We start from the raw sequence: 27,685 nt of genomic DNA, 5'->3' as shown, positions 1-27,685 counted from the left end.
GCGCAACTTTGGTTTTAGAAGTGGGTGGACATATCTTATTTTTTTTATTTTTTTTATCCAGTTGGATAAACACTCCAAACAGTCTACCCGAACGCTCAGAGGCATCCTCATGGTCCTAAAGCACACCGTTGCCTCTTTTTGTGTCACATTGCAATGATAAAACTGAGGGGGGCAAAACTGCCATTTCAGAATGTGTCCCCACCCCCCATCCCCAGTGAAAGTTGCACCCCTGCATACAATTATCAGTTGAGTGGACAAAAATATCTACATTTAAAACGATACAGACAACCAAAATGAAAAGCAAAACACACACTCATATCAGCTCTCATCATGTACCACCATCACCATCCCATTGTCAAGCACGTTTAGCTTCAATGTGTCAATTGAATTTATGAATCAAGTATGATGTTCTGTAACAACGTCTGGTTACAAATATGTACCATGTTATTTCATCCTGAGCTGTAAAGTGCTTCCAAACTTGCAATAGATTATACATTTGAAATATAATAAAGCAGACCAATTATGTCATGGATGGTGACCATGAATAAATTACAGATTATTCTGTGCATGTCATTTAAAACATAGACTGACCGGTTCTTGGATTGATCATCCCAGCAGTTTAGTTAATATATGTGCTGCTGACTTCAATCGTTTATGATAAATGACACTGAAATATATTCCTCTCTGGTATGAATTATCTGACAAATCCATAAGGTGCTGACCAGGTTGATTGTGTGAAATAATTGTTTTCTTTGTTTTCGAATGTTACGTTTACAGAGCAAACTGGTTTACAATGTCTTGTACAAAAGAGCGTTGAAACGGGCCACTCCACATCACTTCACACAACAAACAGAAATCAAAAAACAACACACAGTAATGCTAACGTTCAACAACAATAACAAAAGTAGATAAATAGAATTCTTACAACACATTTCTTAGTGCTGAGTGCTCCACTGACTGGCCTGTCTGTGTATCTGTTTAGAGAAAGGATGTGCTCTGCTTGTGGCTGCGGTACTCTGTGCTGCCCCCCACGTACAGCGCACACACCATAGCAAGAGATTGTGAGGGTAAACTGTGACGCGATCACACATTTTCAAGATTGTCTTTTGCTACTTTTTTTTAAAACAGTGTTGTGTTTGATAGCGCAACGTCTGTTGATGAGAAATGCAAAGACGGGTAGGAAAGAGGAGTTGAGGCAGAGAGGATATGGTGGGATTTGGAGGGAAATCTTTTTCTATAGCAGGCCAACAGCTGTTACAAGGAGCGCAATGCATTCCTCATACAATTCCATGTCACGACCACGTGACGTTCATGAGACAAAGTTCATACGCAACCACGTGCTGTTCATATCTCACTGACCTTAAAACAACACAAACTCTTACAAAACTCTTACAATTGGACTAGGAAATATTCTCATGTTTCAGATCATTCCGTGTCCTATTCACATTTGTCTGATTGGTGCCATTCAATGAAAGGCTTCAGTTATATTAGAGACAAAGAAGAGTAACGTTCAAAACAAAGAACAATGAAGCTACAGTGCTGCCATGGGATATTGTTTCTTTCATTCCCCCTTCCATTTATACAGCAATTCCTGATTGACAACTAACGTTTCTGCTCCAAGTGGAGCCTCCCAAAGTATGGGATGTTTGTTTTTCAGATTAGCTCATCACACTGAGACTGAAAGCACGGGGAGGAGGTAGAGGTACCATGAGAAGACCTCCTTTTGCACAAAGTCTCACAAAAAGCCATCATGACTATGTGGATATTGGCTTGACTTACCAAAAATGGTATATCCACGCATGCACATTTACTGATTATCTTCCATATTGCACCTTGTTCCACACTTTTCCCAGAAGCAGTAACCTTTCGCCTACGAGCCAAAGCCTATAGGCTTGGAAACATTACAGTGCTTTACCCTACAGCTTTAGCATCCCTGTTTGCATACCTACATCTTCACACTTTAAAAACTACTGCTGAGATGAACAGATCAGTTACAGAAGGTCAACTCTGAAGCAGCAAAACATGTTTGACAATTACCTCCTCAGAGCTTAGAAAAGAGCATCCCACTGAAGGAGGTGACTTCGGGGTGTTTCTGGGGAATGGATGAAGTGGGTAGGATGTAGGTTTGTTATGGGAATGGCAGAAGTTTACTGGGCACTAAGATCAGTGTGAAATGATGGATTGTATTCTTCTTTGAATTGTTTCTGCTCCTGTGATATATAAACTGTGAATGTGTACCATCTATCTACCATCTTCTGTATATGGCCCAATTGTGCAATGCAGTTTTACTCTTATTCTTTACTTTGACTCTTTATTCAGTTGAGTGTATAGATGTCTGACTGTGTGTGACTGAGGGTGATAGTGCAGACGGAGAGTCTGGTAGAGATGGCCCGGTTCGGCCCGGTCGGGCCTGGTTCTGTTTCAGTTATGCTGCAGGATTAGGTTTTCCAGCTCATCTGCGGAGCGGAGCAGGAAGGCGGCAGACTCTCGATACCCGGCGATGAGCTGCCGCACCGCTGTGACCTCAGGGGGGCTGAGCTGAGCCGAGGCTCCTCCCCCGCCTCCACCCTGACCACCGTGACTGTTAGAACTGCAGGAAGAGGAGGAGGTGGGAGCCACAGACTTCATACTGAGATCAGTGGGACCTGGAGAGAGAAATGATGGTTTACTGTAAATTTGATTACCCCATACAGTAAAGAAAGCTTATTGAGATTATTGATATACACAGGGTCTATAGAAAATGCAACATTATTGATATACATTATAGGCATTAATTAATCACACTAATACAGATACAGGCACATACAAACACACATGGACAAACACATTCCCATTGACTCTAGGTCTAGGAATATAGGAATTGGGTTAAAGCTAATTACCATTGGTCTGTGTGGTGGCACCGGTGGTCGGCAGGTTGTTGCCGATTGCCCCGTAACTGTGGAAGCTGTAGTTGAGGCCTCCGTTGGTACCGTTGGTGTAGACAGGGTCCTGGGTTTGGGACTGGGAGTAGGCTGAGGCAGCCAGGGAGAAGCCTGAGGGGGCCCCTGAGGCTGGGTCCCTGGAGCCGTTCTTATCAACAGTAGCAAGTTCCTCCTAGGGGAGTAGTTACAATAGTTATTACACTGTACTTACAGGAAGAAGAACATGTAAAGTATTAGCAAGATACACAGTAAATGAATATACTGTAGCTACTTACAGATGTACTATCTTCATTTGTTCACTCTGTTGTCGCAGAGAATGTGCAAATTGTAGTGTACTCGTGGTTTAAAAAGGCTTCTAAAGTTTGTAATGTCCACTTTAAAATGTCAGACTTTATGTATTCTAACAACAAAAAATGATCAACCCCTACAAAAATGTCCATTAAATTATAATCCAAATAATAATTCACATTTCCTGTTGCAGCAGGATTATATTCCTGCTGTGAGAAACTGGTCAAGTTAAGATAGAACATCTGTACTGCACATACTGGTAGTGATGTTACCAACTTTTCTGTAAATTGTAATTATTTGGCCCCTATGGCCTATTTATTGCCTAACCTCCGTAATCTTACTACATTTGCGCACACTGTATATAGATTTTTTTTTTTTCAATTGTGTTTTTGACTGTACGTTTGTTTATCCCATGTGTAACTCTGTGTTGTTTGCGTCACACTGCTTTGCTTTATCTTGGCCAGGTCGCAGTTGTAAATGAGATCTTGTTCTCAACTGGCCTACCTGGTTAAATAAATGTCAAATCTTTTTTTTTAAATTAAAATCAAAACGTTTCTGTAAATATTCCAGAATAACACACTCTTTATCTACTGTCATGGATAAACAAACACACAAATGAATACACTCGAAAATCACATTAATGAACGAATACACACTTGCTGTGAACACACACTCACAGGGCCTTGATAGACATCTAGTCGCATCCTCTTGGCAGCGTTGCGTGTCTCACTTTCACAAGCAGCAGCGAGAATGTTCTCTGCCATGGCAGAGGTGAGGTGGGGAGGTGTGGGCCGTGTCTGACAGCGCAGACAAAACAGAGACAGTGTTAAGGGTGTGCATTAGAACATTACAGTGCGAGTGAATTTAGTGAACATTTATGCATGTTCATGAAACGTGTACATTGTGGCAGAAAAAAAAAAAAGCATAGCTTTCTACAAATCCTGGCCGTCCAAGTCTCGAAAAACAATCAGAATGTGGAAGAGAACAGTGCCTACCTCAAAACCAACCTTCTTCAAACGGCGGCAGGACTTGAGGTAGGTGCGGATGCGCTTGCGGGAGCGCTCCTGGAACTCAGGGAACTGTCGGCTGCATGACTCAATGATGGCCTGGATCTTCTCCTTGGGCTGCTTGGAGATGGGCACCATGCGGTCCAGGTTCTCATCCACAAACAGACGAACAAACATCTGAGAAGGCAGAGATGGAGGGGAAAGGGAGGAGAGAGGGGAGGTTGGGGTGTAAGGGGGGAGGAGACGGGGAAGAGAGAGTTTATAAGGGAGACAAGAGAGAGTGGGGGGTGTAGAGGGGAGGAGAGGGAGAAGAGGGAGTTTATAAGGGAGATGGGAGGATGGGGGGTGGAGAGGGGAGGAGAGAGAGAAGAGGGAGTATATAAGGGAGATGGGAATATGGGGGGGTGTAAAGGGGAGGAGAGAGAGAAGAGGGAGTTTATAAGGGAGATGGGAGGATGGGGGTGTAGAGGGGAGGAGAGAGAGAAGAGGGAGTTTATAAGGGAGATGGGAGGATGGGGGGTGTAGAGGGGAGGAGAGAGAGAAGAGGGAGTTTATAAGGGAGATGGGAGGATGGGGGGTGTAGAGGGGAAGAGAGAGAGAAGAGGGAGTATATAAGGGAGATGGGAATATGGGGGGTGTAAAGGGGAGGAGAGAGAGAAGAGGGAGTTTATAAGGGAGATGGGAGGATGGGGGGTGTAGAGGGGAGGAGAGAGATAAGAGGGAGTTTATAAGGGAGATGGGAGGATGGGGGGTGTAGAGGGGAGGAGAGAGAGAAGAGGGAGTTTATAAGGGAGATGGGAGGATGGGGGGTGTAGAGGGGAGGAGAGAGAGAAGAGGGAGTTTATAAGGGAGATGGGAGGATGCGGGGTGTAGAGAGGAGGAGAGAGGAGAAGTGGGTGTAGAGTAGGGGGAAGCAGGAGGGGGAGGTGTAAACGGGGGAAAAAGAGCCAAAGCAGAAAGGGGGAGCAGCCAGGGCGGTGGAGCATGAAATAGGGTGGAAAGAAAAGGAGAAGGGATAAAGAGGGGGGAGAGAAGAAAGAAGATATACTGAATACCAAAGATTTGAAGCATGTCATTTCACATTTTAACTCTGACATTCATATTCTTTAGAAAAAGAGCAAACATGACTTCTTTGTTGATATTTGGGTTGCATAAAGGACAACTGCATCGCATAAAGGCCAATTGCCTTTATGTAGTAATACAACCATTGTAATACAACCATTGAAGTCTATATTTACAAGTGACAGTTGTGATGGGACTCTTACATTGAAGGCTTTCAGCCTCTCTGGGTCCATTCCCTCTGCATCAGTGATCTTATCACTGTCGTCATGGTCGTCGTGATCGTCATCATCATCATCAATGATCTGAGCACGCCCAGAGGTCAAGTCCTCAGCGCTCATGCTCAGTTCAGTCTTCACCGAATCATAGCTTCCGGAGCTGTACTGAGGAGACTAAACGCAAACACACACACACACAAAGACAAACACACATAGACACATACACATACACACATAGACACATACACATACACACATAGACACACACACATCACTATTAAAGAAACAGTTGAGGACACAAAGCAATGTTCAAGTTCCCTATCAAAAGACCATATTCAAATACCTTCGCTATCCTTACCTTGTTACCGTAGTCTGGATTCCCGGGGCACTTCCTGGTGGAGTCAGTTGGGTAGGGCGTCCCAACAGGGCTCCCCACAGGCAGCAATCTGTCGGTCAGATTGACTGGTTGCTGGTCCTCTGAGGAGGAAGAGGAGGAGGTGGTGGTGCTGAAGTCCAGGGGAGCACTCACCCCATTCTCAGTCACATCCCTGTACGGAGCCAATCCATCTGGAGGGACAGCGCCCACAACCATCGCCTCCGGAGGGGTCAGGGCTGGCAGACCGTGGCCGCTGCCACTCTCAGAGGAGTCATCATCTGTCAGAGAGAGCAGGAGAGAGAGAAACGGTAAAGAGATGGAAACACTGATGTAAAATCCACTGATGGAAACACCACTGATGTAAAATCCACTGATGGAAACAAGACTGATGGAAATACCACTGATTGAAACACCACTAATGGAAACACTACTGATGTAAAATCCACTGATGGAAACACCACTGATGTAAAATCCATTGATGGAAACACCACTGATGTAAAATCCACTGATGGAAACACCACTGATGGAAACACCACTGATGTAAAATCCACTGATGGAAACACCACTGATGTAAAATCCATTGATGGAAACACCACTGTTGGAAACACCACTGATGTAATATCCACTGATGGAAACACCACTGATGGAAAATCCACTGATGGAAACACCACTGTTGGAAGCACCACTGATGTAATATCCACTGATGGAAACACCACTGATGGAAAATCCACTGTTGGAAACACCACTGTTGGAAACACCACTGATGTAATATCCACTGATGGAAACACCACTGATGGAAAATCCACTGATGGAAACACCACTGTTGGAAACACCACTGATGTAATATCCACTGATGGAAACACCACTGATGGAAAATCCACTGTTGGAAACACCACTGATGTAAAATCCACTGATGGAAACACCACTGATGGAAAATCCACTGTTGGAAACACCACTGTTGGAAACACCACTGATGTAATATCCACTGATGGAAACACCACTGATGGAAAATCCACTGATGGAAACACCACTGTTGGAAACACCACTGATGGAAAATCCACTGTTGGAAACACCACTGATGTAAAATCCACTGATGGAAACACCACTGATGGAAAATCCACTGTTGGAAACACCACTGTTGGAAACACCACTGATGTAATATCCACTGATGGAAACACCACTGATGGAAAATCCACTGATGGAAACACCACTGTTGGAAACACCACTGATGTAAAATCCATTGATGGAAACACCACTGTTGGAAACACCACTGATGTAATATCCACTGATGGAAACACCACTGTTGGAAACACCACTGATGTAATATCCACTGATGGAAACACCACTGATGTAATATCCACTGATGGAAACACCACTGATGGAAAATCCATTGATGGAAACACCACTGATGTAAAATCCATTGATGGAAACACCACTGATGTAATATCCACTGATGGAAACACCACTGATGGAAAATCCACTGATGGAAACACCACTGTTGGAAACACCACTGATGTAATATCCACTGATGGAAACACCACTGATGTAAAATCCATTGATGGAAACACCACTGATGTAAAATCCATTGATGGAAACACCACTGATGTAAAATCCATTGATGGAAACACCACTGTTGGAAACACCACTGATGTAAAATCCATTGATGGAAACACCACTGTTGGAAACACCACTGATGTAAAATCCATTGATGGAAACACCACTGTTGGAAACACCACTGATGTAAAATCCATTGATGGAAACACCACTGTTGGAAACACCACTGATGTAATATCCACTGATGGAAACACCACTGATGGAAAATCCACTGTTGGAAACACCACTGATGTAAAGTCCACTGATGGAAACACCACTGATGGCAAATCCACTGATGGAAACACCACTGATGTAAAATCCACTGATGGAAACACCACTGATGTAAAATCCACTGTTGGAAACACCACTGATGTAATATCCACTGATGGAAACACCACTGATGTAATATCCACTGATGGAAACACCACTGATGGAAAATCCACTGTTGGAAACACCACTGATGTAAAGTCCACTGATGGAAACACCACTGATGGCAAATCCACTGTTGGAAACACCACTGATGTAAAATCCACTGATGGAAACACCACTGATGTAAAATCCACTGATGGAAACACCACTGCACCTATTCCCAGCAACGCAAGGTAGTATAATGATTTACAGATGTATGTTTAACTCAATTGAGTCTCAACAAATCCAGAGATTACCATTAATTTAAAAAATCTCACCATTACACCATTTTGAATGAAAATGCAAACAGACGAATCCTGCAAATAGAGTTTTTGCTAATGGTCCAAGCTAGATTAGTGTGTTGAGAGGATGCGCTGTGTGGCTGTTGTTTTTGATGGAGTAAATGTGTACATGTTTTTGTTTGCTCAATCATTTCTCTCCTTAGTTGGGGGAGGGGTCGACATGCTATATGTTGTGCTGTCAGAGTGTTTGTATAGGAAGATGGGGGTATTGGGGTCAGCTGTCAGAGTGTTTGTATAGGAAGAGGAGGGTATTGGGGTCAGCTGTCAAACTAATAGGGGGTGCTTTTGCAGTGGAGGCTTGAGTTATGATGGAGGTTTAAAACGGGGGAAGGATGGAGATGAGGAGGGAGGAAGTGAGGAGGGGGAGAACATGATGGGATTGTGGGGGAGGACGTGATGGGGAAGAGGTGAAGGGGCGGAAACAGACCCTCACAAGGCTGGCATGTGAAGTATGAGGGAACTGTATTGATGTGTGACAATAACACTGTTGGGGGTATGCTGTTAAACCACAAAGACAGCTGATTTCTACCACTCTAACCCTCGCCTTTTCCCTAAGGCAGGGGGGGACCATCAAAGTCTCCCTTTCCTCCACTCAAATCTAAAAGGGCCCACTCACAGGGATTTCCATTGTTGTGCTGAGCCTGTGAGGCCTCGTATGTATTTTTTTCCATTGTGTTGACTACTAAGAATCCAGCCTGTGCAAAATCTGTGACTTTTTCTTGGAATACACTATTCAGTACAAACTGATAACCGGTTATCTATTGTGGATGTCCACTTTCCCTTCATGAGGTAGTAGTCATGGATGGAGGTGGGGGTGGGTGGAGGCCACTCTACATGAAGAGGGAGTTGGTTTGATTAGGACATTAATAACAGCACATGTTGCTGCCAATACTGTGAGTATATGCCCCCACCACCACCACACACACACACACAACTGTTAATGTACACACCAACTCCAACTCATCCATTGCGTGTAAGCAGGAACATACTGCACACAAACACACAAGCACAAAAAGGCCAGCCGTTTACCGTCCTCCTCTTTGAGTGTGGTCTGTGGGCTTTGTGCATTCTCTCCATTGGGGGGACTGAGCTCAGGGACAGGGGGGCGCTCAGCAGAGACCCACGTGGGCTCAGTCATATCCATGTCCTCACTGCTCACCGAACTGTCATCCTGAGGAGAGCGAGAGACAGAGAAATAGGAAGATTGAGACACTTATCAAGCTACGATTTCGTCCCCGAGGAGAAGTCTAGGAAAACTGAATAGGCTGCTGAAGAGAGCAGTAGACTGCACGACGTAAATCACTCTCACTCAGGAAGATGAAGGCTAGACCAAAACGCTTCCCCTTTGCCACTTTTCATTTGAGCTAGCAGTCAGGACATGTGTTAAACACGCATAATAAGAGTACATTGTCAAAAATGGAAATGGAAAGCACAGTCCACACTCAGTCCAAGTTTAGGCAATGCCATTTTCTCCTGAGGAAATCTCCTTATTAAATAATGTGTCTTGAAGCGCTGTTATTTATAACTGTGGAAAGTAGAAACCCCAAACTTGTTCACTCTAATGGAACACAGCCAGGAGTGTTCAGGAGTAGCCTAGCAGTTAATTAAGAGGTTTGGGCCAATAACCGAAAGTTTGCTGGTTTGATTCTCCTAGCAGGCAAGGTGGAAAATTCTGCTGTTCTGCCCTGACTTTGGTAAATAATCTACTTACAAAGGAGGCCTGGTCTATATGCACTGTAAACCCCAAGGCATTTTTTAACTCAATACTTCTAGTAAGTTAATACTTCAAAGTCAATACTTCAAAGTTAATGAAAAGTCATTATAACTTCAAATGTTTATGTGGTACTGACTCAAAACTAAATGACAAGTCACACCAACTAAATTGTTTTAAGATATGATAACAAATTAACTTTTTTTCCCAGCATGCTCTACTGCAGGTAGATTTTTTGGAATTGTTTTTAATATCTGTGTTTTTGCGTGTACATTTAGTGATTGTTTGATTAAATGTTAGGCTACACAAAGATACATATTTTGTTAATAATCTAATCCAATCATTGAATTTTTGCACCCGCTACTGAAATGGTTGTTCCAGTTTAAATGGCTTAGGTATTTTCCTCCCACTGTTCTTAACCCTAGCAGTCATTATGAATGCAGGTTGTGGGTGAATACAAATTTCAAGTGTTGGATAGCCTAAAGCTGGCTAGATTCCAATAGGAATTACAAATCACTGTGCGAGCCAGCATAATTTGATTTATAGTTAGGGTTGTAAAATTCTGGTAAATTTCCAATGGTTTCCATAAATCCTGGATGGAAGATTACTGGAATTTTGAGGGGGAATGTTATAGTATTTTGCCACCCTACTTGCAGGCCTGATGTGAGTTTCAGGCCACTGTATAAGGCCTTATTATATATGTAATGGCTCAATTATAATTATAATATTTGCCTAGGAACTCACCTCGTGAAGGCCACAGGACTGAACATGAAAGAATTCATCAACCATGTCCCTGTCACTAACAAATGGTCATGGGTGGTAACTCTACAATTCAATTGAAAATGCAAGGCACAATGGGAAATTATCAGAGACATGGCTTACTGGGGGCCTTAAATGTAAGTATACCTTACTCAAGAAAACTGCATTTGTATGCATTTGAAGGTAGTACTGCTCACTTCAGCTATTTAAGTTTATTTTCTTACATTTTTTTAGGTAATCGGTTTTCTCAAAATGTTTGAGTAGCCAGAACTTATCCGGTTTTACAGTATGCATGACAAAATAACATCTACTGCTCTTGCCAGACCAGGGGTGTTGCAGATGGGGTTAGCTTATTATGAATACACTGGCTAATACCTTGCATCTATCATGAACGTATGAGAACACAGTTGGCCCCACATTCAGAACAGTACAGTATAGTACAGTAAGAGCCAAGATCTGATACCCTCCGGAGGAAACACGACACACTCCTCTGAGGGTTCTGTAGAGGGCTGAGGCACTTACTGAAGGCTCTATTAGGTACCAAGTGATGCATGGTGTAATAAAGAGAGAGAGGGGAGGAGAGAGAGAGAGGGTAGGAGAGAGAGAGAGAGAGAGGGGAGGAGAGATAGAGAAGGGAGGAGAGATAGAGAGGGGAGGAAAAATAGAGAGGGGAGAGAGATAGAGAGGGGAGGAGAGATAGAGAGGGGAGGAAAGATAGAGAGATAGAGAGGGGAGGAGAGATAGAGGGGGAGAGAGGGGGAGAGAGAAGAGGAGAGAGGCAGAGACCGCTAGAAAGGGGTGAGTTGGAGAGTGATAAAGGATGAGGGAGACCTGAAGCGGCAGGCAGAAACATGGGATGTAAATAAATAGAATACCGTATACTGTTCTATGTTAACCACCCTCCCAAACTTCCAATAGTGTTTGGAACACAATGACCACCACATTAGAAGGGCCCTCTGCAAGAACTCTCCACCACTCTTTCTGTTGCTGTTTTTTATTCTCTCGCTCTCTTGCTCCTCTCTCTCTTACACACGCACATGCATGTCTAATTAATTTAGGCATTTATGCATGAATAAACAACGTGCACAATCTCCGACTTGAAAGCTGTGAAAAGTGACATCATTGATGACATAGGCTATGTCCTCCATGTCCTGCAGCCACAATGTCAACTGGGCAAGCAAAGGTGAGATTCATTCAAAACGGAACTGACTGAGCACGGTATCACGGCAATATCTTCAAAATACACTATATATACAAAGGTATGTGAACACCCTTTCAAATTAGTGGATTTGGCTATTTCAGCCGCAACCGTTGCTGACAGGTGTGTAAAATCAAGCACACCACCATGCAATCTCCATAGACAAACATTGTCAGTAGAATGGCCTTAATGAAGAGCTCAGTGACTTACAACGTGGCACTGTCATAGGATGCCACCTTTCCAACAACTCAGTTTGTCAAATTTCTACCCTGCTAGAGCTGCCCCGGTCAACTGTATGTGCTATTATTGTGAAGTGTAAACGTCTAGGATCAACAACGGTGATTTCCATACAATCCTACCGCGCGGGTGTGCGTACGAAGTCCAGTGTTGGAGTAGAATGAGGCAGAGTGTTGTCTCTGGTGTCACTCTCACGATACAGTAAACTACAGTGGCCTACAGCAGCCTACAGCAGCCTACAGTAGCCTACAGCAGCCTACAGTAACCTACAGCAGCCTACAGCAGTCTACAGCAGCCTACAGTAACCTACAGCAGCCTACAGTAACCTACAGCAGCCTACAGTAACCTACAGCAGCCTACAGCAGTCTACAGCAGCCTACAGTGGCATATAATCAAATCCTGTCAGTGTCTTTCGATTCTAATTGGTGAATCTGCTGCCTCCCTGGCTGTGTTTAGATAGTTGGTTGACCATAACATTGTCCTCACCCCTCCATCTTTTTTTTAATGGCACTTGATGTTATATTTCTAGTAGATCCTGCTAGGCCCTGTGCTGAATGCAAAGTTCTAGACAAAGAAGATAAACTGAGTCAATCTGGGCTTCATTTTGTTGAGGTTGCAATCCATTGCAGTTGAGTGGGTCCTCGAGTTCCAGAGGATGTAAACCTATCGGTGTCCACCCTACACGCATATGGAAATGTTACAAATGTTCCCCCTCCATCACCCTTTACCCCCCCCCCCTCCCCCCTCCACCCCACTCACACACACACACTGTATGCCTTACCCGCTCATTGGCAGTCATGCACTGTAGTTTCATCTGTTTCAGGTAGGTGGCAGTCAGTGGCATGTTGTAGTCAATGAGGTCCGGAACCAAGGAGGTTGGTCGATCATTTTCTGTACAGAGAATACAGTAACACTCATACAGTAAGATCATTTCCAAAACAAACAATCAGGTAAAGCAAACTACGCATTAAGAGCTTTTTGAGTACTCCCACGTGCCATTTGGGCTCCGCAACACCCCTACACTTTCTATTGGTTTTCTTTGACCGGGATGTCCATTCATCTGATCTGGTTCCTCTGATCTTAATCAGAGTCAATCTCTGATTAAAAGGCAATAATGACAACCATGGTGGCCCTTGAGATCTGGAGTCATGAACTGCTGTTTTAATGCTGCAACCTAAACAATGGGATGCCCTCTGTGTTCCCAACCATGACCACTAGAGGGAACCCATGCTCCTTCTATTGGAACATTGTATTCATTATTTAGGACCTCTTGGGTCTTTGTTCAATCATTTGGCTTAATGATGGCCTCCACCTTTAATTGCCCCTAAAAATGGCTTACGAAACATTCACAGAGACTCACGACTATATATTTAAACGACAGATTGGACACTGCGTTGAGTGTGGGAAGCCCAATGAATATGGGGCTATAAATGTACTAGCAGTCAATTCAATGGGTCAATATGTATAGTAGCATTGCAATTCATCATTTTGACAAAGGTAGTAGGAAGGTGATATGCGTTATAACAATAACCCCATATAAAGCTTTAGAAGGAATTGTTGCTATTCAGATAGATGTCAAATTAAAAGGTGTCTTTCTTATCAAACAAGACTTTAATAACTGAATAAATATATACAGTCAATTAATAAACAGGAGCCAGTAAACTGACTTGGGAGTTAGTAACCTTTGAACTCTGCAGTGCTGGGATTGATGTGCATCCTCTTCTGACACTCTCCACAGTTCATTAGGAAGCGTGTCACTGCCTCCCTGGGCAGGAAGGCGTACGTCTCCGCTATCTGTGCCAGGGGAAAGGTCAGAAGGCACAGGTCAGGGCAGGAGTAGAGGAGGTATAAACTGTTATTAAAGCCTGGGATCAGTGAGTATGTTAATGCTGTGTTATCTGGGGTTGGCATGGTGAGGAAGGAATCCTTCCTCAATGCTCCAAAAACCTTTCTCTCTCTCACACACACATCTGCTGCTGATATCCTGACTGTTTGAATTGACCATCTACTTATTTCTGCTTTGATATCCCATGCTGGAGCTGGGGCCTTTTCTTCACCTGCTCTCTCTCTCTCAGCCACAGCTGACTCATATATATTCCCCTCTCTCTCCCTCTCTATCTCCCTTCTCTGTTTATCTCTGCCTCTCTGCCCCCACTGGCGTTTCCCTGCTAAACAAGGCGACCTTCATGTGACCATGGCAAGGCAGCAGGGATGCCCAGCTCACCCCCCTCTCCCCCTCCCCCAGGGCAGCATAGAGGGAAAGGCCGACCAGGGGAATCTGCACTTCCCAGAAGGCCAAGGTGACAGCTCCATATTATGCCCCTGCCCCAATGGCGCTCAGTGCTTCTCAAAAGGGTACGTGCTATGAGATGTGACAGGACCTCTCTACAGGGCAGGGGCGAGAGGCAAGAGAGGGAAATGGCCCTGGTCCCCAGGGGGTTTAACTGCCATGCTCCCTACAAAACTGTCTCAAAACACAGACAAAGACCCCCCAGCTGCAGACACAGACTAGTCTCTTCAAACCTCACTAGATCCTAAATACACTGGGTGAATACAGCAGGACTGGGTGAATACAACAGGACTGGGTGAATACAGCAGGACTGGGTGAATACAGCAGGACTGGGTGAATACAGCAGGACTGGGTGAATACAGCAGGACTGGGTGAATACAGCAGGACTGGGTGAATACAGCAGGACTGGGTGAATACAGCAGGACTGGGTAAATACAGCAGGACTGGGTGAATACAGCAGGACTGGGTGAATACAGCAGGACTGGGTGAATACAGCAGGACTGGGTGAATACAGCAGGACTGGGTGAATACAGCAGGACTGGGTGAATACAGCAGGACTGGGTGAATACAGCAGGACTGGGTGAATACAGCAGGACTGGGTGAATACAGTTGCAACATAGAACAATATAATATAGGAATGCATACGCTGTTCATGATGTACTTTATCTATGGGCTATACTTTTTTTTTTTTTTCAAATCAAATTGTATTAGTCACATGCGCTGAATACAACAGGTGTAGGTAGATCTTACAGTGAAATGCTTACTTACAAGCCCTTAACCAACAAAGCAGTTTTACCAAAAATACCTAAAAAATAAGAAATAAAGTAACAAATAATTAAAGAGCAGCAGTGAAATAACAATAGCGAGGCTATATACAGGGGGTACCGGTACAATGTGTGGCGGCACCGGTTAGTTGAGGTAATTGAGGTAATATATACATGTGGGTAGAGTTATTAAAGTGACTTATGCATAGATAATAACAGAAAGTAGCGTAAAAAGGGGGGGGGGGGGGGGTGACAATGCAATTAGTCTGGGTAGCCATTTGACTAGATGATCAGTTGTCTTATGGCTTGGGGGTAGAAGCTGTTTAGAAGTCTCTTGGACCTAGACCTGCGCTCCGGTACCACTAGCCCTGTGGTAGCAGAGAGAACAGTCTATGACTAGGGTGGCTGGAGTCTTTGACCATTTTTAGGACCTTCCTCTGACACCACCTTGTATAGAGGTCCTGGAAGACAGGAAGCTTGGCCCCAGTGATGTACTGGGCCGTATGCACTACCCTCTGTAGTGCCTTGCGGTCGGAGGCCAAGCAGTTGCATACCAGGCATAGATGCAACCAGTCCCCATACCAGGCATAGATGCTCTCAATGGTGCAGTTGTAGAACCTTTTGAGGATCTGAGGAACCATGCCAAATCTTTTCAGTCTCCCGAGGGGAATAGGTTTTGTCATGCCCTCTTCACAACTGTTTTGGTGTGCTTGGACCATGTTTGTTGGTTGGTGATGTGGACATCAAGGAACTTGAAGCTCTCAACCTGCTCCGCTACGGCCCCGTCGATGAGAATAGGGGCGTCCTCATTCCTCTTTTTCCTGTAGTCCACAATCATCTCCTTTGTCCTTTGAGAGGTTATTGTCCTGGCTCCACACAGCCAGGTCTCTGACCTCCTCCCCATAGGCTGTCTAATCGTTGTTGGTGAACAGGCCTACAACTGTTGTGTCATCGGCAAACTTAACGATGGTGTTGGAGTCGTGCCTGGCCGTGCAGTCATGAGTGAACAGGGAGAACAGGAGGGGACTGAGCACGCACCCCTGAGGGGCGTTAAGGATCAACGCGGCAGATGTGTTGTTACCTACCTTTACCACTGATGAGGCGGCCCGTCAGGAAGTCTAGGATCCAGTTGCAGAGGGAGGTGTTTAGTCCCAGGGTCCTTAGCTTAGTGATGAGCTTTGAGGGCACTATGGTGTTGAACGCTGAGCTGTAGTCAATGAATAGCATTCTCACATAGGTGTTCCTTTTGTCCAGGTGGGAAAGGGCAGTGTGGAGCACAATAGAGATTGCACCATCTGTGGATCTGTTGGGGCGGTATGCAAATTGGAGTGGGTCTAAGGGTTTCTGGAATAATGGTGTTGATGTGAGCCATAACCAGCCTTTCAAAGAACTTCATGGCTACAGACGTGAGTGCTACAGGTCGGTAGTCATTTATACTTTTGTCTCCTGTTGAGGATGCATGGTTGTCTTAGTAACTACTGATGCTATGAATAAGGAATAGCCAGTCTATAAAAGGCATATTTTATGTGGCAGTTTCTAAGAGAATAGAAAGATGCTTTAGTACAGTCTATATAGGATGCCTATTGGTGAACTGATTGTTTATGTTGGCTCGGTGCCAGTCTTACTGCTTTATAGGTCTTCTTCTGGCCAGCGTGTTTAGGTGCTCTACCAGGGTCGGCACCCATCTCCACATGCATGGCATAGATGATGTCGAAGAAGTCCTCCACCACTGCCACCCTCTTCAGGGACGAGCTGTCCTGGGCCGAGCCTGCATCTGCACACTGGAAGACAGAGAGGGAAACATTCAATACCCTGCCTGAGAAGACACTGTGTGTGTGTGTGGGGGGGGGGGGGGGGGGGGGTGTACACGTGTGGGTGTGTTGTGCGTGCATGCATGTGTGTGTGTGTGTGTGGGTGTGTTTCAGTGCTCTATGGAAAAAGATCTCCGAAACACAACGGTCATGAAAATCTGAAAATATCTGAACCCCTGAGGCTACAGGGCTCGTAGTGTGAATGTTAACAAGATGGTTTTCTTATCCCAGCTTTGAGAACAGTGATGATGATTCAGCAGAGCAATATGGATCAGCACACAGGAGGGACAAATATGGAGCAGCTCAGGCAGGGTCCAGGACAAATCACCACAGGGTCAGCTCTACTGAGATGTCCAGTGCTACTGTCTGTGTCTAAGTAGCTCCCTGCTCTACAGGCTGGCTGCCTGTCTGTGTCTAAGTAGCTCCCTGCTCTACAGGCTAGTTGCCTGTCTGTGTCTAAGTAGCTCCCTGCTCTACAGGCTGGCTGCCTGTCTCTGTCTAAGTAGCTCCCTGCTCTACTGAGATGTCCAGTACTACTGTCTGTGTCTAAGTATCTCCCTGCTCTACAGGCTAGTTGCCTGTCTGTGTCTAAGTAGCTCCCTGCTCTACAGGCTAGTTGCCTGTCTGTGTCTAAGTATCTCCCTGCTCTACAGGCTGGCTGCCTGTCTGTGTCTAAGTAGCTCCCTGCTCTACATGCTAGCTACCTGTCTCTGTCTAAGTAGCTCCCTGCTCTACAGGCTAGCTGCCTGTCTGTGTCTAAGTAGCTCCCTGCTCTACAGGCTGGCTGCCTGTCTGTGTCTAAGTAGCTCCCTGCTCTACAGGCTGGCTGCCTGTCTGTGTCTAAGTAGCTCCCTGCTCTACAGACTGGCTGCGTCTCGGGCTAGCCTAACAGAGTGTTTCCTGACAGATGTCACTGGCTCAGGCTGCTGCTTCTGGCTCTGGGTATCATCACACACCCACTGGCCAGATCACTGCTGTGGCTGGGGCTAGTGTACTGCAGTGGGCCTCGATCCATCTTGTGTTCAGAGAATTAGCTGCCAGATTAGCTTCCCCTCAGCAGAGCTTCTTCATCCCTGCAGAGTCAGTCTCTCTCTCTGTTACACAGACTCTGAGATTGCTCCACTGCAGAGAGAGGGAGAGAGAGGGAGAGATAGCTGCGGCTTCATTCAATGTCCCCACCAGCACCACCTCATCCCTGCAGTCAGTGTTTAAAAATAACACCCCGTCCTGTACTGTACAATGCCGACAGTTCCTCCTACAGCCAACCCCCAACATCCACCCTGCTTCCAGTGCCGCTGACCCCGTCACCATAGAAACGGCCACAATCTCTCTCTTGGGCAGGTGTGCAGGGCAGAGGGTCATGTGACACTCAGTTGGAACTCATATCGCTACGACAACGGCCTTGTTGCTTAATAGCCCACTTACCACATGGGCTTTCTTTCTTCCACCGGGGCACCACTGGGCCTTCTCTCTCTTTCTCCCTCAAGTTCTTTCTTTTCCTTGTTACATTTGACTCTATTCTGTATTACGTTGTTTTTCTCTCTTGTGGTGGTGTTCATTTCATCTGGTGTATCACTTCCTCAAGAAATTACTTTTATGTAAATAAATATGCGAACTGAGGTTTATGTACATGATGTACAGCCCTGAATAGAAGCTGAGGTCAATGAAACAAAAGAACGGAACATTATATACATCTAGTTAAGTCCCTGGTACACAGTACAAATGTAGATTCCAAAAGTTGTGAGATGTCAGGGGATGTGTTCTAGGTGGGACTCAGTGTTTCTCGAGGAGGAAACACATTTCAGAAAGTTATGTCCGGCATCAATGAGGAATCTCACTCTTTTTATTATACTGTATATCATTTTTCTCTCCTCTGACATTTCGAATCCTGCTCCTGCTATCTGACATTTATTTAGCTCCTCCTCTCTCCCTACCTATGTCCCGTTCATTCTTTCTTCCCCATTCTCCCTGCTCCTGCTCTCCCAAGTGCAAGGTAATGATCGTTGCCATGGCAACTAAAACCAGCTCACCGAGCGGGTTTGTTTTAATCCGGCCCGTCTCCTCTCTCTCTGTAGCCACTCTCCCTCTGTCAGCATGTTCTTGATGTAATAGCCTAATGATAATGAAATAATAATACTAACAATCCTAATCATCATCACTCCTGTAAGGTATCATTTTCCTGATGACATCATCATTATTCAGGACAAAAATAGTGAACAGGTCCATTATTTTCAGCATACTCCAAATAGGATCCAACCCGGGACACGTTTGTACTGCACATATCCAGACATCTACCAGTGTTAGATCTGCCATTGTCCTCTCTGACACTACAACATACTGTATATCTCACTAACCAAGATTTCTATTGCTATTATTGCCTCCTATGTCCTCTTTGTTTCCAGTGAACTGTGGTGCAGCAGACAAGACTCCATCACCCTTGGCAGGAATCAACCCAGACTCAATCCAGCCATTCATTTGTCCAAAAGATTTAGCATCCCTTAGATGCGGTCCTGGGCCCGAGGTTTTGGTTTTTGCCCTAGCATTACACAGCTTGATGATGAGTTGGTCATTTGAATCAGCTGTGTAGTACTAGGGCAAAAAACAAAACGTGCACCCAGGGGGGGCCCATGACCGAGATTGGGAAACACTGCCTTGGAAGGGTTGCAGATTGCCAGTGAAGATAAACAGAAGAACTCTTCACTTGCAACATATGCGCTCAAAGGGTAGTTTGACCATTAATTCACACAGTGTGTGTGTGTGTGTGTGTGTGTGTGTGTGTGTGTGTGTGTGTGCGGCACACTCATGTTTATGTGTTTAAATGTTCGATCTGTTTATTCAGCATAGTCCACAAGGTGTATGTTGCGTAGCTGGAGAAGGCCAGCTGTTGAATGGTAAATATGTGGTCTCATCAGCATCACAGTGTTTTACAGGAGGGAGACATGTCAGCAGCCCTAATCACCATCACCACATAAACCTATCAACACTCCAACTGTCTCTCTTCCTGTTTCCTCTCTCTCTCCATCTTCCCCTTTCTCCTTTTCTCCATCTTTCTAATCCCATAGGACTGCTCTCCCGAGCCACAGCATACCCCCATCCCCTGCTCTCTCTCTCTCTCTCTCTCTCTCTCTCTCTCTCTCTCTCTCTCTCTCTCTCTCTCTCTCTCTCTCTCTCTCCCTGTCCCGCTCCAAACAGCTCTGTTGCTAGGAGACTGGAGGGGTTGATTCGGCCCGGCCACCCCCACCCCCCCTGGCAGTCACACACACTAGCAGAGAGAGAGTCGCTGAGGGGAAAGGAGAGAGCGGAGGAGAGGAGCGGTCCTGCACACAGACGGTTCGGGGGGGCTGGAGGCAGCTGGGTCACACAGACAGGCCAGTGGACAGAGGAAGGGAGAAAACCACAGCAAACATCTCAAATGGAAAGGGCAAATTATCCTCAATGGAGGAGGGAGAGCAAACACTGTAAAGCTCCACAGCCATTAAAACATATACAGGGTTTACAATCGTATGTTTTCACAAATACTGCCGGTAGCAATACTGCAGATACAGTATAGCTCTGTGTAAATAAAATAGAACACATATTGTGTATGATAGACGACACTACACAAGAAGAGAGCTGTAATCATACGCAGTTGGTTATGGGTGGTTGTGGCAGATAGACAGAGCCCCAACGAAAGAGGGACGGTGGGAGAAAGAAAGAGGGACATTGGAGAAAGAAAGAGGTACAGTGGGAGAACGAAAGAGGGACAGCGGGAGAACGAAAGAGGGACAGCGGGAGAACGAAAGAGGGACATTGGGGGTAACGGATGGCTTTGTCAACAGCACTAATTACTCAGATTATCTCATTGCAGATGTAACAACAGGTCACCTTTTAAAGTCCCATCTCCCCCTTGTAAATCCATCAGCAAGATAATGGATGCATAAATGGGAAAGCCCTGGTGTCCTCATTAGGGAGTGGGGTAGGAGAGGGGAGCAGCAGTGAGGACATACAGATGTGTCCTGCAATGCAGTTTAAAAAGGCTTTTGAAGTTTGCAATTCCCACTTTGACATTTCAGACTTTTTCCCTTGTAAAAAATCAACCTCAACAAAAGGTCCATTAATTATAATCCACATAATAATTCACATTTCCTGTTGCTGCAGGATTATGTTCCTGATGTAGCAAACTGGCTCAAATTAAGCTCCTACATATGTATAAAACATAATCTCCTGGCCCCCCTTATTAAAACCTCTCCTCTTTCTGCCGGCCTCCTTAGTTTATTACCCCCTTTCTCTTTTCTCCCCGTTCCTTTGCTCACTCTCCCTCAGTTCATAAAACCCCTTCATTAAATCCACATTAGGTCTGCCATGCTCTCCCCCTATGTCCCGTTCCCTGCCCCCCCCTCTCTCTCTCCTTTTCTTTCTCTCTCTTTCGCTGTCTTTCGCACTCCCATGATGATCATTAAATGATAGAGCGTGTGACAGTCCCAATAACTCATCCAGGCCCTGACAGACCCCATCCCTCTGTTGATGTTCCAGTCACCACCCCAAACAGAACATCCTGATGTACTACACATAGGTTCTGCAATCTGGGCCTTTCATCATATTTGTGTTATTGCTACTTAATTACTACATATTTTCTATTTCTGTTACAATGTTCGGGTGTTAAATATTTGTCCAGCTACAGCATAAAAAAAATGATAGTAGCCGAGTGTAGTAGTAAGATTTAACACCGAGGCGTAAGGCTGTGTGTGTGTGTGTGTGTGTGTGTGTGTGTGTGTGTGTGTGTGTGTGTGTGTGTGTGTGTGTGTGTGTGTGTGTGTGTGTGCGTGCGTGTGTGTGTGTGTGTGTGTGTGTGTGTATGTGTGTGTGTGCTGAGATCTAGAGCAGAGCTCAGACTCTCCCACACAGGGGGCGCCCCCAGGCCAGTTAAAAATGGTGTTAATTTATCCTCCTATGGGAGCAAAGAACTGTCTCTCCATGGCAACAGAGAGGGTGCTGAGGGGAGGAAAATCAGAGCAGCACGATCAACGACCCCCTCTTTGTACAGACACACACACACACACACAGTAACATACACATTTTCACTCTCTCACACAAAAACACACACTCGCATAAGGACGCACTCCAATATCAAACTCTGTGCACAGCTTATTAGAGATTCATTACAAATATATTACCAAAAGGCTAGGAACACATTGGCTTCAAATATGTAGGTCTACCGAATCCTCTTGTCCTAGAAGAGGCCTCATTCACAAAAATAAGTGGTTGCATCATCTCTCTCTGTATGTAATGTGTCTATGTGTGTCATCTACATCCAAAGCAGAGGAGCCTTGCACATAATTTATTTGAAGGGGCGCTGAGGGCCAAATGCAATATCTTTCCTTCTCTGTAAAATAAACTGTATAAGGATGAAGTTGAGGAGGCACTGGAGACACTCCCATATGGCCAAAGCACTGAAATAACCACAGCACGCAGTCAATCCCCCCAAAAAGTAGGTGAATTGGAGACTTGGTTTAAGAGAGGCCTTGTTGCTGAAAAAACAACATTAAAACAGTACATTATATCCCGTTGTGCTTTTTATATTAAGGTAAATTCTCCCCAATCTTGCCAGGTTGAGAGTAAAGAGCAAATGTGTGGCTTTGGTTAAGGTATTTAGCATTTGTAGGCCTGATAACCTAGGTACAGTCATAACAAACACACAGAGACTGAATAGGAGGGACAGAAAGAAAGGCTAGATTATGCTGGAGTTGTGCCATGCAAAACTGTTAGCATTAATGCAAATGTTGTTGAATGAAAGGAGCACTATTCTTTTGACTCCGTGCCCTCCTAACAGAGGGGAGCTCTCAGGAGACGTGGAATAATTAATCAGATAATAATGATGACGCTCCTGCTCCATTTTGATGGCAGAACACAAACGTTCCCTGTCTGTCTCAGACGGGACATCCTCAACCACTCCCACACCTCTCACCTGTTCCTTTCTATTGTTATTCATCAAGTTACAATACTCCATTCACTGGGTTTACAGCTCTCCCAGGGAGAAAGGTTCATAGAGCATTGTCGATGTCAATGAACCCTTTATGCCCTTTGATGACAGCACTTCCCGCAGGATCTTACACGTGGAGTCCCATACCTGAGGCTGTGCTGGGTGTGTGTGGTGAGAAAGTCCTACCAAATCCAGATTGTGAATGAGGGATAGAGATATGTAAAGGTTTCCCGTTGGCATGGCAACTAAAAAGCAACCGCTCTCATCCGTTAATATTTTCCGGAGCCATATTTAGAGCAACAAGAGAGAAATGAACACAACATTCCGCTTTGAAATGGAGGGCACACCTATAGCTCAATAAATGATTATGTGTGCAAACCAGATTGGTGCTAGACTGTATTATATACGGTGGCAAGAGTATCTGTCGGTGTACAATAAATCTCTGCTATTAATAATGTAAAACAAAAAAAACGCCAGGCCGATATGAATCAATGAATCTAGTAATGGTAACGTGTGAATGTACCACTACAGTGGGCATGTCTGCAGTAGTGTATGACTGCAGAACATCTCACCGTGCCGTGGTCTAGCAATTGTTATATTCTCCTCCTCACTGTCTGGGCTCTAATCAGGACATAATGAGAGCAAAAGCAGGTTGCATCCCCACACTGAGGCCTGCTGATATTGTCTAAGCACTGCTCAGGCTCTCAGACATACAGACGGAGAGCAAGAGAAAGGACTCGGGATATAGACAGAGAGAGAGAGAGAGAGAGAGAGTGTGTGAAAGGGAAAGAGAGAGAGAAATTCCAAACAATCCCATCAGCTGTCTGAAATTTAGTTTGCACTAGGCTCGTGCTACAAAACTCTTTAAAACCCCCATTCCCTTTAGTCAGTGTCTGTCTCTTTCCTTCCACTACTGGACTAACCTGTATAACTCCCTCTGTGTTTACACCAACTGAAAAAAGGTTCCTGTCTGCCCATCAACCACTAGCCATGCAATCCTTGCCCCCATCCCCAACCAACCTCCCCCTCATTTAGCCCCCCTGCCTGCGCCCTCAGTGAAACTTGGCACACCCCAGGAGCAGCTGCAGAGGGGCCTCCCAACGCCACACTCTGAAAACACGCCCCCCTCCACCACACAGGAGGGGCACTGAGGGTGTTGGGCGTTGTGGTTTTGTACTCTCTCTGTGTGTGTGTATGCGTGTGTGTGTGTGTGTGTGTGTGTGTGTGTGTGTGTGTGTGTGTGTGTGTGTGTGTGTGTGTGTGTGTGTGTGTGTGTGTGAGTGTGTGTGTGTGTGTGTGTGTGTGTGTATGTGTGTGTGTGTGTGTGTGTGTGTGTGCATGCGTGCGTGTTTGTGTGCGTGTGCGTGTGTGTGTACTTTTTTACAGTATAAAACAATCAATCATTACGCAGTACTTGCTTTGAAACCATATGTATACAGTAGGTGTACTGTAATATGAAATACAGAATTTGACTTGCCACCGAGCTGCCTGTAAATGACTGTCAAATTCATGGCAACCCCTTTACAGTGTACCCCATCTCTGTATCTTGTACACATTTATATTTGGGTGGCACAGTGGTATAGGCTTCAAGCGGACAGTGAGAGAATGAAGAAGAGAGAGAGAGAGATCTGAGGACTGATAGCACATGACCATTAAATCGACTGATACACTATCTACCACTTAGCAAGGGAACAGTCAAAGACGACATACTACCGGCTGACAGACAAGAGAACACACATACAAATCACCTCCACGCTCACATTGATACACATTGACCATTCTTGCATCTAATTGCACCTCTACTTCACTACTTGACTTTCCACTTCCCACTTTCATTAATGATGAAATGACTGCCTTGTGTTTGCTTTTGTTGTTCTATTTGTTGTCTAGTTTTGCACAAGTGGGGGTTGGACATGGGGGAGACCCCTGCTGTGTCCCATCAATAACTAGAGGTACATACTATTCAGGAATAGTTTCCTTCCATATAGTAGAACTAGAAATGACATATAGGCGTCTTTAACATCATTGGCATACTATTCTCAGACATGCATGTTAGAAGTAGAAAACAGTGTCCCGCCCAGGCGCTAACCTTTTATTACTGTAGAACAAGGACATTTACAAACTTGGCCCTCACAGAGTGACATCAGCTATTTCTGGGTTTGTGCATAAAGCCGTGTCAAAACAAAAGGCTTTTGCCCACAAGCAATGTAGAATGGATAAAGTGTCGAAAACTGAGACATCTCAGGACTATAATATGATAATAATGAAAAGTAAAGTGTAGATTAATACCTGTGCGTAATAAATGTTGTGGTAAACACAAAAGGCTATTTAGCGCTCCATCATCCAAGATACAAAAGAGAAAGAAAAACTCAACTAAATCTCCAACTCTAGATGCACCTGCCAAGAGTCTCAATCATGAGAAACTATCTAGCCTTTAGGACCAGGTGCAGTTAGGTATTTCAGCCGAAAAAATAAAGGCTACACATTAACACAGGTAAAACACCTGAGGAAGGATCGATCAAATAATCCACGCCTCAATCCAATAAACCACACCTCAGCGGGTCTGATATTCAAAACTGTTCTTGTAATTTGAGTCTATTGTTCACACTAATCTTGAGGGTCCTTGGAGAGCTTGTCCCAACACCATGGTGGGGGTTGGTGTGATTCCCCGAAGGCATCATATAAAATGGTGTCCGTCTCAACTGGCACTGAGCAAACACAACCTCTATCCTGTGCCTATAAAGAGTGTTTTCTTAAACTTTGGTCAATCAGCCTAGATAATCAATGTATCAGAATAGGATGTTCATCCATCTACATTTCCAACCCCAAGTAGCCTATAGCCTACCTAAATAAATCATTTACAATTTCACCTCAGATTAACACATGGTTAACAAAAATGGTAATACATTTAAGCTATATTGCACGAGATTATCATATGGTGAAATCATTCAAATGTCAATTCTAAGCAGCAGTGGTTTTAACTTTGATAGAGGCAGGATGCCGCTATATGCATCCGCTGGATAGTCTTCTCTTTTGTTCCCACCGGAGACCCTCACGGGGATCAAATACGCACGGTGGTTTTACGTCCAACATAGTACAAATGCAATATATCACTTTTATTTATTTATAAGCATACATCAAAATCGAACGTTGTATGAATGTGGATAAATGTACTAAGTCATGAAAATACATGCAAGTGTAGGAACTATGCAGGTATGATTGGTTACCAGAGCAACGAGTGCCTGTGGAACGATCCGCATCTATCCTGCACTGGGCAATGTAAAGTTGCGGGGTGCACACATAACTACGCGGATTGACACCGTGGATAGTTTTGCTTTCATAGCATGTGCACGTAGGTTATTGTATTCTTGTCAATATAAATTACTGTTTGTCAATTAGTACAAGACATTAGAACGAAAAAATGATGTGTGGTGCTGCGCATTTACCCATCCCCTTGGAAAGCCGGATGGATTTAGTGGATTTATGCTATAGAGCTATTACACGAGGTAAAGGGGAACATGATAAATTATTTTGTTCATCTATAAACCCTCACCTCCCCCTTCCATACAATGTCCTCCTCTATGGGATACACCAAGCACCCCGGCATCTCCACAATTTGGGCACACCGCTCGCTGGCACCCAATGTATGCGCGCACACTCAATTGTCCTACATGTCAGGAGTCTGGACAAGACATACTTTTTATGTTGTGAATGGGCTATTAACTCATAAATAGGGCTTAGTAGCATAGCGTTCCGTTGACAGGACATTAAACGAGTCATTTACCAGACGACCACAGAATGATACCCCACACTGGCGATGTTGCTTCTATAGGCACCGGCGTTGCTATGGCAGCTGGGGATGGGACTGCTCTGTTGAAAGGATGAGAGTCGGTCAAACCGAGCTTTCTGTGAATAGGTTGGGGTCAAGGGGGAAAGCCAAACGCTGAAAAGTTGTAATCAAATAGGTTATGACAGGTGCATGTGGTTGTGGTGAAATCTAATAGGTTTCATTGACGACAACAGGACGTCTCATGCGCGCGCACGCGCGCGCAAACACACACACACTTTACCGTTGACTTGGCACACACACACACACACACACACACTTTACCGTTGACTTGACTGGGACATATAGGACGGGCTTCCCTGACGCTCCTTTCTTGTGCTCTCCCAGAATGTTGCTCCCGACCTGAAACCCTTTCGACTTCACCCAAAATTTGAATTTGGCATTGATGTGGCTATTGTCGACATACATGCCGTCCGACTCTTCGTTTTGCAACAGTGTCTGCATGATTTTGTTGTATTTTCGCCGGGTGACGGTCTTTGTTTTACCCGAGTCCCCATATGTCCGGAGGCACCAGTCCTGAAATTCACTGAACATCTCCGCTCCTAAAACGACGGGACTCCGGCTCCTTTTCGTTACATCTGTGCATGATGATTTTTTTGTTGCCATAGCGTTCGATCTTATAACCCGTTTGGCTCTTCAAATAATAAAATAGCTATTATGCAGGTTTCCCCCTCCTCTCCCGTCCCGCGTCGAGGAGGATGGTTCCGCAACTACGATGGCTTTCTCCCCTTCCTTGTCAGCTGGAATAAAGGCGTAGGAAACTGATTCGGGCAGCCGCACACCTGTTTGCAGAGACTATTCGCCTGCTGTCCCGAACCGCAACGGCAAAATGTCACTTGCTCACATCATCCACTGAGGAACTGAGGGAGGGGGGCTGTCCTATAGAGCGGGTATCTCCCACCTGTGCGCAAACGGTCTCTTGACTGGAGGCTGAGAT

General features: G+C 45.0%; 1 protein-coding gene across 1 annotated transcript; it reads right to left on the bottom strand.

The window, feature by feature from the left end:
• Positions 1-35: 35 nt before the first annotated feature.
• Positions 36-27,685, bottom strand: LOC110492747 (nucleolar protein 4-like). The gene is made up of 11 exons (XM_036945819.1): positions 27,013-27,685; positions 16,757-16,912; positions 13,760-13,871; positions 12,859-12,968; positions 9,202-9,343; positions 5,852-6,147; positions 5,482-5,667; positions 4,205-4,393; positions 3,887-4,006; positions 2,880-3,093; positions 36-2,645 (listed from the first exon to the last, which is right to left on the bottom strand). Exons 1-11 carry the CDS (start codon positions 27,352-27,354, stop codon positions 2,422-2,424), a joined length of 2,091 nt encoding a protein of 696 aa, XP_036801714.1. The 5' UTR covers positions 27,355-27,685; the 3' UTR covers positions 36-2,421.

Source organism: Oncorhynchus mykiss, chromosome 16 (genome assembly GCF_013265735.2).
Source record: "Oncorhynchus mykiss isolate Arlee chromosome 16, USDA_OmykA_1.1, whole genome shotgun sequence".
In the NCBI taxonomy this organism is placed as follows: Eukaryota; Metazoa; Chordata; class Actinopteri; order Salmoniformes; family Salmonidae; genus Oncorhynchus; species Oncorhynchus mykiss.
Note: the sequence above shows the minus strand (reverse complement) of the source record. Positions and strands in the feature narration are given on the sequence as shown.